Below are 11,838 nucleotides of genomic sequence, written 5' to 3'. Positions count from 1 at the left end.
TTCAGATCCATTGCTGGAGCAACTCAGCTTCCTAGTCCCTTATCAGGCTGTCTCACAGGGCATGCACGAGTCGGCACATGCAGCATGGTTTGGCAGCGCTCACACAGCATCAGTGCTGCCAGGGCATCCACCACCATTGCTCCCACTGCTGCTGCACTTCAGATCGGGAGATGCCTTGTACTGTGCTGGAGCCATTCCAGTGACACACTGATTTCCATACAAGCCACCTGCAGCTGACCACTTCAAAGCCACTTTTACTCAATCTTGGTGGCTGAGCTTTTTCTCAGCAGGAAAATCTGATAAAAATTGTTTTTCCTGTTACAGTGTAACATCTTTAAATACTTGTAATAATTACTCCCATTCAAATAATAATAACAAATTTTGAGTTGGAATGCAAATGAATTTAATCATTCAAATGCACATACAATGCCTGGTACTTTACTCTCTATTTAGAGCAGATATACTAATCTAAAGACACACTCTAAAGTAGGTATACCCTAAATATCCCTATTTCTTGTAAAAGAGTATTTTGATCTTATAATCACTCCTAATAGGGGTGTCAGAGTGTAAATTTGTCATAAAAGGTGGGTACAGGAAGGGCTGCAAAGTGATACAAGTGTGTTGCTGTCGTACACAGACAGTTGGACGAAAGGGACCACCTGTCCGGAGGGGACATCTACACTGTCTGCTTCTGGCATTCAGCCTGGGTGCTCTAACGGTGCTCTTTTCCCTCTCCAGTGACCACAGAAGGAATGGGACTCCTAACTGAGCTCCTCTGGGTCACATGGAAGTTAAAAGTTTGAAATAGTTGTAACGTAGGTGGGCGTGTGCATATGCGTGTGTGCGTGTGTGTGTATGTGAATTAGAGCTAGCCACCTTGATTGTGACAGATGAGGGCAAGAAGCTCTGCACCACTTGGGTGCCGTGGATGCCCCATCAGCACAGACCTCCCAGGCAAGTGGCACACCCCCTGCTCATCACGGGTGCCAGGCAAAGCAGATTTTGCTATTTCCTGAACTGCTGCTGCCCCATTCTCTTCTGTCATCAGCAAAAGCAGTGTTATCTGCTGGGAACTTGGAAGTAAAAGGCAATTAATAAAATATCCAGAATTATAAGTTATTCTCATACTTTGAAATGTTTTTATTAAATATTTTAAACATCTGCATGAGACAAATAATATTGGTGACTTTGTGCAACACAGTGGCATGTAAAGTAAAAACAATTTAATGTGCAAGAGAAGTCAGTATTCAGTTACCCTTCATGTTGGCCACCCAACCGGAATGATTGCACATGGAAGAGTCACTTATGGCCTGTCAAGTGCAGTGCATCTCCAAACAGAACTGCAAGCCAGTTTCAGACAAGCTGGCCTCAAAAACAGGAGGATGAATGATTTGGCTTGGTGCCCTAATCACTTGCAAATGTGGCTGTTTTGCTTCCAGAACCCAAGCCATTAACTCTTTACAGTGCATTGCACTATTAAGTAAACATATGTTTACCTGGAAACAACACATAGTTATCCTTTTATGAAAATAAAATTAACTCTGGATTCTTAAAAAATATATTTTTACTTGTCTCACTGACAAAACATTCTTCCACATTTTTTAAAGTGGTTTTATGTTGAACACTTTAAGTTTCCATTAACAGAAGTCTCAGATGTGGAGGTCATAAGGCCTGTACGATCATGTTTTTTCTGCCAGCAATTTCTGATGGCTTTGTAGATGGCAAAGACAGGGATGGCCAAACTAGGCACTCCGGAGAGGATTACAATAATAACATACACCCAACCGGGATATTCAGTCTTCTGTGTTTTGGGGAAGTTCTCCTGAAAGAGCAAACAATCAAGTTGCAGAAAGTCATGAGGAGCAAATACCTGGGAACATGCACACATTTGATAATTCAACAGATCAAAACCAGAGGCACAGCTAGCCACAATGGCACTATAATTTGCCTGCTCCACAGCAGTTTCCAGTCCCAGCTGTTTTGGACTTATTTTTACCCAAAAGCAATGGCAAGAAGATGGTGTGAAAGAAGCAAAAGCCAGGAAGGGAGGCTGGTGGGGTTCCTGGCATGCTTCCCAGGCACAAAGGCAAGGGGGGGTGGGGGGGGTAGCTCACAGGCCACCAGGGCTTGGTGGCCAAACAGCCTTTGGGCAGGAGGGCTGAAGTCAAAGGGTGCAGGAGGGCTGAAACATTATTAAGAAGGAAGAGAGGTTGCCAAGGAAGAGAGAAGAAAGCAGTCCCATTTCCCTGCCTTCCTTTCCCTCCCTTTCTGCCTCTGTCTCATGAAAATAAAAAGCCATCTTTAGAAATTAAATGTGCTTGCAGGACTGTTTCTGCTTTAAGGGTGGCAACTAGTATAAGGCAACAAACAAAAAGCAGAGCTAGACTGTCAGGGAAGAGATGGGGCGATGGAGAAAATTATGGGACCCACATTTTTTCTAACATGCCCTGCTCTGTACCACATACAGCTTTCTATTCTGCAAGGGGAGGAAAGGAAAAGTAGGTAACTCATTGCTGCAATTATAATTTAAATCATGCTAATACATTTGGAAGAGGAAACAAGAAATCTGACTATCAATATTAATTATTATCAATTTCTTCTGTTAGTGAAGCTCTCCAGCACTACTGCAGTTCTGTGATTTAAAATGCACACAGAAACAAGTGCAATATCAAAGTGGCTTCACAGATTTGGTCCTTTGTCAACACAGAAAGGTTGCGACACTTCCAGCTCTTCTATAATTCCTGCTGGGGAACTGACATCTGTTTCAGTCTTGCCTGACAACTGGAATATGCTTTGGTTTTGTTCCAGTTCAGAAAAGTTACTCAGGTGTTGCTATATACCAGCTGCAGGCATCACAGCTGAATTTAGGACTTATTTTTTAAGTGTTATTTTTTTTTATTACTTTATGTCTTGTAGTAAGCTTTCTACCAGAAAACTTTCAGGTGGGAGATGAATATGACTGGCTATGACTCTTAAAGAAGAATACATAAAATAAATCTAAATAAATATTTTGGTTCCATATACTTACATAGCTAGGATCCCAAATGCTGTAGAGCAGCTCTTCATTGACTTTCACCACAAAATAAAAGAAGAAGATAACTAACATAATGAGAGGACTGATAACTCTCCAGGTAACCTGCCAGAAAATATTGGGCTTGTGTCCAATCATGAATTCAATATCCTTGTTAAACCTAGAAACAAACCCAGGAAGTTAAGAACAGTAAAAACTCATCAAGATCAAAGGGTGCCTGCTCAAAGGGTGCTCTATCCCTAGCTGTGCTTCCCAGGACTGTGCTAATGTCAACGTGAGATGAGGATTGATAGCAACATCAAACTACTACAAGTAGTTCAAATTAAGGCAGCTATTGTAGCAAGACAGAAGAATTTTTTTTGGAAATGAACTTTCTTCAAGCAGTTTGTGAAGCGTATACAAAATAGTTTTGCCACAAAAGAGTCAGTGCTGGTGGACTCTCCCTATAATGAATTGCAGTATCGTTTCACAATTTTTTGGTAAGCAACTTAGAGTTGCATAAATTAAAAGGAATGAGACAGTATTAAAAAAGAGCAATAGCTAATGGAAGTAATTTAAAAAATTAGATTCTATGCATGTTGTTTGCTTCATTTGGATTTCTACCATTTTTCTCAGGTTGAGTACTGCAACAATATTTAACTTTACACATTATTAAGAACACCTAAAAAGGCGTTATTTGGGTTATTCATGGAACATGCAGTGGACAACGGGGCAAAAATGTCTTGGTAAGAAGAAACAATCCCTGCATTCAGAGTGATACTCTCTGCATCAGTCATGAACTAATTTATGACCTCTACATATGATGCAGCACCATGTACACACACTTCTTAAAAAATACTTATTTTTTGGAAGGTTGGGGCCTCTGTTGTTAGTCCTCTTGTCTGCCTTTCCTGCATATCCTATGGGGGTAGGTCTAAGGGGACTATTCAGTTGGTCCTACAGCTATGAACAACACACAGGATTAAGTTGAGTCTCAATTACTATGTAAATTTATTTTATTTTCACTCCTACATTCTAAGATCTAGGTATCATTCTTAAAATTATATGGAGCCTCATGTCCCAGCTGCAGAGCATGTCCAGGTGTAGTTCATGTGAGTGTCACGAATAACATGTGGGTTCTCCTTCAAGCAGGAGCACCATCTTTTTACCAATGACCCTTTCTCAGAAAAAGGTCACAGAGACTCATCTGGAGCAGATACCACCACCTTTGGGCAGGGGCTACAGCGATGTGTACTGGCCAGAAGCATGAAAGTTCAGTGTGAAGCTCTTTTCTGAATCAATTCCCACCCCTCTGTGGCCTCAGCCCATGTTTGTGTCCTGGAAATAATTTCAATTTGACTTTGTAAAGTGTTCTGAGATTTTAAAGGGAAGCAAAAGTGATCAACACAGACTTTTCTGTTCTTAACAAATTAAAATAAGCTGCCTTTCTCTAGGGCACTCCCTCTGCTCATCTAATTTACCTAAATTGATTTGTGCCTCCTCAGGTAATATAAAACTTTACGTATGGGAAGACGGGCCACAAGGGCATTCACCCCCTGTCCAGGAGCAGCACAGCTGGAGGGTCTGTATGTTCAAGCAAAACCTATGGGTAATTGAAGTCCCCGTGCTTTTTTCATAGTCCTCATGTATTAATTATGAAGAGAAAGATGGCAAAATTTGATTTATTACATCCCTAGAAAGGTGATAGGATAATTACTCACTGCTACAACTGATAAAGTCCTGAATCTATCAGATAAGAACGTATCTCAGTAGCCTTGGATTTGCATCCTGCTGTAAAACAGTATCTGCAGCCTGCCTGGAGATCCCTGCTTGGGACAATATCATTTAGCATTAACTTCAAACACTCCTGGGATATACCTGTGTTTTGAAGATTTATTGTAAATCTCACCGTATTTAAAATGTAAATGAGTTCTAGTGGCACTATGTAACTGCTGCAAATACGTATGTTCTGATGACTACTTCAAAAATAAATTATTTGCACTCATGTTATTATAGTCTAGGGCACTTGCTAATGCTTAATATTTTCTTGCAGTATCTTAGGGATGTGTTTATTTTAGCTGGTTGTTACAGAGCATTATCTCCTATAATGTATTACTAAAGTGAAAACCTTTCATGTACAAATAAAAAACCCCACTGCACTCTTAGCAAGTATTTTCTCTTTTTGTTGAGAATCATTTTAGAAACCTAAGTCATATAAGCAACCCTAAACTACAGTTGCATAATTTCAGAGATTTCTGTAACAGAAATTCTATGCACTGATATGTAGCAAGATTGCAGCTATATAACTGATCAATTTATGCACTAGTTTCTAGTAATGTTTAACTTGTATTTCATACCTGTCTATTCCATAAATGTAGACGACTGAAAACATCTCAAAAAATGCAATTATTAACAAGGGAATAGAGCCAGCAAAACCGTCAAATAGAGCCAGCCAGTAATTACCAGACTTCAGCACAAAGATAAAAGCTAACAAGTAAGACCCCATACAAATGAGACCTGTGAAAAAAACAAAACAACAGCACATTTAGGCAAAGAAAGCAAAACAAAAATAAGTAAGATATTTTCCCAGTAGCTAGAAAGCTTTATAAGTAACTACTATATTTTTTGATGATATTCTGAGAAGGCCTGTTTTCATGCAGGTAAAATGTCAAATCTCTCCTAACGTTGCACAGGTGGGAGATGTTGCAAACAAAATGGGAGAAGGCTGAGGAGACAGAACAGGTCTTCTTCCTCCTTGTCTGTGGGACAATATTGCACCGAGGGAAATCCTGCCTGAGTGAAGGGCTCAGGTCCTTCAGCTTCCCAACAGAGGGGGTGATAATCATTGTGAGGAGGCTGACAGGCAAGTCATGGGTGAGCAGCTGTCTGCAGGCTCAGAGGGAACCTCACAGGAGCTGCTCTGTTGGGGGACATGAGAAAACCTTCAGTAGGCTATCTAGGAGCCTTAGGACCATGACAGATCTGAAAGTAGATGGGTGGTGCATTGATTTTTCAGCATACAAGTTATTCCCTGGGGAGGGGGAAGGTCACTTGTCTCTAGAAGAGCACTTACCAGTTACAAGTTCCTTAGGCACTTTAGGGGGTATAATTTTGAGATCTTGTAAAGGTACAAGCACGCCTTCCATATTTCCAAACATAGATGACAAACCCAAGCAGAAGAGCATGATGAAGAAGAGAATGGACCACAAAGGTGAGACAGGCATTTTGGTGATAGCTTCAGTGAAGACAATAAAAGCTAGGCCAGTTCCTTCAACTCCCTGTGGAGGATTTCAGAAGCTCCAAAATTAGGCTCGGTAACATCATGCAGCACCTAAATTTACATTTGTATTCACTAGACTTGGTGTATGCTACACCATACCACAATACTTAGGCTTTTTGCTTCCACAAAGACCTCCTAATGCAACAACATATTTACTGCAATTATAATACAAATTCTATTTCATGGAATTTCATGGACACACATTTTCATCTGTAATTCACCACCCTTTTAACCAAAAAAACCCAAGGTGCACCCATTCAATTCTTCTTTTAACTTTTTTTCACCCCAGGGTCAAGGTCCATTCTTTCTGTGCTGTGACGCACTCATGCTGATCGGGACAGGACTTCCTGCTGCTTCCTCACGCTGGGAGTCTCTCCCCTGGTCACCTTGTCCTGGCACAGCTGCAGCCAGTGAGTTCCAGAGAAATACCTGCTGCTATTTTGCCAGCTATGTGAGGCCAGCCTAGAACACTTGTGTGTTTTGTTGCTAGCCTGATAGATTGCCAATACTTTTCAGAGGAATTAAACAGTTTATCTCTTCAATATCAAAGTAATTCTTCAGTCCAAGAGCATTCTAAGCCAAGTGCAACATCAGTGGAAATATATAAAAAAACCAACAACCTTAGAAGAAAAAGCATTAAGAAATTAAAAAATTGCCATACATTCCTACCATAATGATGGTATCAATATGAGTCAGGGTGTTAAACTCACATCATTCAGGAAGGTTTCCAGATTACAGGATTCAAACTTCAGGCTTGCAAAAATCGTTGGATCAGTAATGTTACATAGCTGCTGCATTTGTTCAAAGTTATCTTGGGTTACATTACCTTCCGGCAAATCAAATGCATTCATCAGAGTAAGAATATTTCTGAAAAAATGAAATGCAAGTAATCTGAAATTATTTATTTGTAAGCATCCTCAAGATTCATTTTCATCGTCAAGTTATTAAGAGCACAATGTCAAGATCAGATTTTGAAACTGGGAAGTCCAGCAGTTTTGTGCATGTACAAATCTTCCTTTCTTCTTCCAAGATGGGTCCAATACTGTCTTCCACAGCACAGAGGACAGCTAAATGGATGGACAGACAGCCTAGGGACCTGTGCAAAAGTTGGGTGCCCATCTTTGCACTACAGACCCGGCATCAGTTCCCAGACTGGGCAGCTTCTGGGAATGTGTAAGGTGTCTGCAGTTATGTATCATGCACTTTTACAGCTGAATGTGGAGGAACTTGACTGGAACCCACAGGGTCTGGCAGCCCTGGTTAGGATGGAATCTGAATTTCTCTGGTGAAATTAGGTACCTCTGATGAGACCTAAGCATTTAAGTTCTCCAGGAGGCAACCTAAATACAGAGCTGACACAGGGACCAGGGAATATACATTCATTCCACATATCAGCTGAGTAGGCATTGATTATTGTGAATTCTGCATTGGGTATTTTTTGCAAAGTTTCTAAACAATTTTTCAGTGGTTGGTAGAGCTTCATCCAATGAATGAAAATGGGAAGAATTTAATGAATTAGTTCAGGAGATTTCCCAACATAGCATGCAGAGTCACTAGCAGTACCTGAGATACCTACACTGTGATCCAGCTGTGGCCAGGACTCTCAGAACCCCCTGGTCATGGGGAGCTTTCTTAAAATGGGCAGTGCTTTCAGTGGCTCATTGCAAGTGATCTCCAAGGCAGAACTACATAGTTTGGCCAAGAACATCAGGAGACCTTTGAGGATTTGACATCAGCCATAGTAGACGTAGCAGCAGCCGCCTAATATCCTTTTCTCTTTTTTTAGAGTATGTGATGCAAGATCCAATTTTTCACAGAACTAGTTTTATTGAAACTTTTTCCCTATGCAGTGAAATAAATACATTTTTCAGAACATGGTGTTTCATACCCATTGTTGCAAATTAATTTTTCACATTTACCTCTAAAACTATATTCTAGCATATTTTAGTGAAACAAGATACCACAGACTGAATAAACCTTTGTGTAAATAGAAATTGTTACAACAGAAGCAGTTATATTCCAAATACCTGTTTCAAAAACCATTAAAATATGGAATATACTCTTCCTTATTACTTTTCAGAAAGATCGGGGAATAATGTAAAATACGGTTGCTTATGCAACATATATGTAGGAAATCAATTGGCTTAAACAATTATTACTTCCTAAGCAATTGACACCATGTGATTAGAATATTTTGAAGTAATGACTAGTCCAATACCATGTGGGTCAAGAGCTACAATTATTCAAATATGATAAATTTATTATCATCAGGCTAACAGAGCTGCCCCAGCCAAACACACCTGCATATTTTGTGGTTTTTTCCCCAATAACTTACTTGTCAAAACAGTCATCATATCTTTCTGTGGCTCTGAATCCGATGATGGAATATATGACAGTTGCTGCATAGATGGATGTGAAACCGTTGATCACTGAGATAATCAGAGCATCTTTTTCACAGTTATTGCTGTAATTCAAAGAAAAGAAACAACAGATTTCAAACACATTCCCAAAGTAAGTACTAAACACTAGCTACAAAGACTAACAAAAAACTAGTCTACAGATGCATAGGTACATCGGTATACTCTCTAAGAGCATACAAGTACAGCTATTAAAGATGGTTTTAGTGAATTAAAACTTGGTGCCTTAAGCAATTTAACAGCTATGGTCTTGGGTTGGGTTGGGTTTTTTCCCTTCAAACGACCCTATTCATAAGGAATAACCACCTGAGTTGTTTCCACATCTGGATCATGGAAAGTAGAACATGAGGGGCAGAAAAATATGTCTCCTCCTTATTGTTCCTGGCATATGTGTGTGCAGACACACATTGCCATAGGCTGTATTTTAGCTGCTGGGGTATTCTGCTACAAGGTGAAAGTTTTAGGTCTGGATTCAGACAGAAAGGAAAAGTGAATAAAAATTTTCATAGCACTTCTGTATGGTGAAATTGCAGGAGCCAAGAGCACTTGGGAACAGATTTGTTTGACTATGGGCCAAAAGATAGTTCAAAATGTCCTCAAGTTTTGGAAATTTGATGGACCATTTTGCTGATAAGGCCAGACAGAGAAGCTGTCCCCTTGTGAAAGGTACAGTGCTTTGTAGAGACTTCTCTGCTATGGGCACTTCTTGCCAGCAGACCTGCGCTAAGATGAAAAAACTGCAGAGCCTGAAAGAGACATTCATCTGAGGGAGAAGATAAAAAATCAATATTAAATTAGTTAATGGTTTTATGAGAAGGCTGTAAAGCTGTTGATATCACAGTTCTCTTGAGCAAGAGAGGGCTATTGAGATTAAATGATGTTGTTATATTCAATTTTCTGACCTCTTTTGAGAGGGGAAGAAAGACAAACCTGCCCAGCCAAGACCTGTGACGCTGTGACCTTTCCTCATTTATAGCATTGCAAATAGGTCCCTGCTGGGCAGAGGGCACTGAATGGAAATTCCTTGCCATACTCTTGTGTATATGATTGTGTAAGATTCTCAATGATAGGCTTGATAAAAATACTCCTTCCTTTCAGAGAGCGTAAGATGCTCAAGCTCCTCCTTGTTACGAATGACTGAATCTCTGATGGCATTGAAGCCTCATGATATTTCCTGAGATATTTATACTTCAGATTAAACCATCTGAAAGCAGAGTGACTCACACCTGGTCCAGCTGGTGCTGGACTGCAGGTGGCCCAACATCGGTGTAACTGTGGAATTTCACACACAGACACACTTTTTTTTTTTCTTTTTATATCTCCATGGGAATTTCATGACTTTCTGCAGTTTCCTCCTGAAGTCATGAATGACTGAGCATTGAAGGAACATGGTCTGGTGCCACAGGCCTGTGTGTTGGAAAAGCAGGAGGACAATGCTCTTTTTCTTTATGTCTTTTGGAAAGATGCAGAACACTCTCATCCCTGCCCCCCATGGTTATGGGACATTGACTTGGACCTGAAGCAGGGCTTTGTCACCTCACACCAAGACTCGCAGGCACCAAAAGTTACAGATGATCTTTTAAAAAACATCTGAAATCAGGAGTGGTGGCAAGGAACTACATCGGTGACTGAAATGTTGGTGTGGTGTGGCTGAACCTGAGCCGTAACCGAAACACAGATTTCTGAATGCACGACCAAGCCAGATATCCAAAACTTAATTGGGAGACATTTATTGAAAATACTAGGTTCAGAGAATGACACACAGTTTGTCTTTCAAGAGAGCAGTGCTGAAGGGATGGCCAGCACCAAAGGCATTGGTGGTTGCTCCGGTATTTTGTGAGGGAGAGCATAGAATATAGCGCTGCACTGTAATTTGCAGACCAGGTCAGCCCCTGGGTGACAGGAGTTGATGCTCCATCTCTTCCCTGGCCCCAGTGCATATATAGAGAAAGGAACTGAATCTGAATTTCAAAACTCCTAGTTATATCTTCTCATCTCTAAGCTAAAGATTTAAACTGTGGTCTGCAAAATGTGTGTACCATCACCCAGCTCCAACAGTGCAAGAGATAAAGGGCATCACTGTGCATCAAGAGTTCCCACAAAGGAGGCTCCTGCTCATCAGCCGGTGGTGGGAGCTTGTCCCTTTCTTTCCAGCCTGCAACACATCTTTGTGCAGGAGGTCAGCCAGTGCTGGGACCTGAAATCTTGGCTCAGGAGACCTAGGATCAGTCAGAAGAGATGTGCCTTACGTGGCTGAGGGGTTGGTGTCCCAATCCCAAGTAACATAGCAATAGGGAGAAAGTGGACATGTTTCATTTGAAAGAATGAAATATTCATATAAATTTGGCTTTTGACTGGCTACTCACTGAACAGAGTTGTAACTGGAGAATGAAATGAGGCCTCCAAAAGCCAGGGAGAAAGAGTAAAACACCTGAGCACCCGCATCCAGCCACGTCACTGGGTTAGCCAGCTCGGTAACCTGAGGCATCAGACATACAGCTTTCAGCATATGCAACATCGCTATTTAGACTGAATATAAGGGATTTAAAACAATAATTAAACCAAGAACACTAACCATGTAGAACTCACTATTTTTGAAGAATGTCAACAAATAGGTCAATACTTTTGTCAAACTTAGCAGTTTCCCCCCCCCCCCAAAAAAAAAACAACACCAAAAAAACCCTATATGCAGGTTTTATGCAAGTAGTTTGAAAATTGATAAACAAGTTACTTTCCATAGCTGACAGCTGCCATACCGGTTTCCAGAAAAGGAGGTTATTATTTAGCGTTAATAATGAACATTCTGAGAGCTTCTCATGGAAAATGAAACCCCTTTTTATTTTGTTTAAAAATTGTTGTATAGTTAAACCACTTGCTTAGGTCTTTTGTCCATATAGCTGTGCTGATTAGATGGGTTCTACTCCCAACTGCACAACTTGTGCTTTAAAGTCGGACTTGTCCTTAACTAGAATACAGGAAAAGAAAGCAAGTCCCCTTATGGCAACCCCATTGTATTGCTCTGTGATGATCTTTCCATTTTCTGTAACAGATTTTGGTGGGGTGTGGGGAGAGAGACAGAGAATGTCTGTGTATATGTCTACTTTTACACTGATGCAAAGGATTCACCTCCC

General features: G+C 40.6%; 1 protein-coding gene across 1 annotated transcript in view; it reads right to left on the bottom strand.

Annotated features, from left to right (window-relative positions):
- Nucleotides 1-1,585: 1,585 nt before the first annotated feature.
- LOC121085615 (sodium-dependent neutral amino acid transporter B(0)AT1-like) overlaps nt 1,586-11,838 on the bottom strand; it is a 30,435-nt gene continuing 20,182 nt past the window's right edge. Inside the window, exons 6-12 of the mRNA XM_040588456.1 lie at nt 11,074-11,186; nt 8,626-8,754; nt 7,001-7,157; nt 6,084-6,288; nt 5,368-5,527; nt 3,029-3,191; nt 1,586-1,822 (exon numbers count right to left, since the gene is read on the bottom strand). Coding sequence (XP_040444390.1) covers nt 1,613-1,822; nt 3,029-3,191; nt 5,368-5,527; nt 6,084-6,288; nt 7,001-7,157; nt 8,626-8,754; nt 11,074-11,186 — 1,137 coding nt within the window. The 3' untranslated portion in view covers nt 1,586-1,612. The remainder of the gene's footprint in view (nt 1,823-3,028; nt 3,192-5,367; nt 5,528-6,083; nt 6,289-7,000; nt 7,158-8,625; nt 8,755-11,073; nt 11,187-11,838) is intronic.

This window comes from Falco naumanni, chromosome 3 (genome assembly GCF_017639655.2).
Source record: "Falco naumanni isolate bFalNau1 chromosome 3, bFalNau1.pat, whole genome shotgun sequence".
In the NCBI taxonomy this organism is placed as follows: Eukaryota; Metazoa; Chordata; class Aves; order Falconiformes; family Falconidae; genus Falco; species Falco naumanni.
The sequence above is the reverse complement of the archived record's forward strand: the minus strand, read 5'-3'. Positions and strand labels throughout refer to the sequence as shown.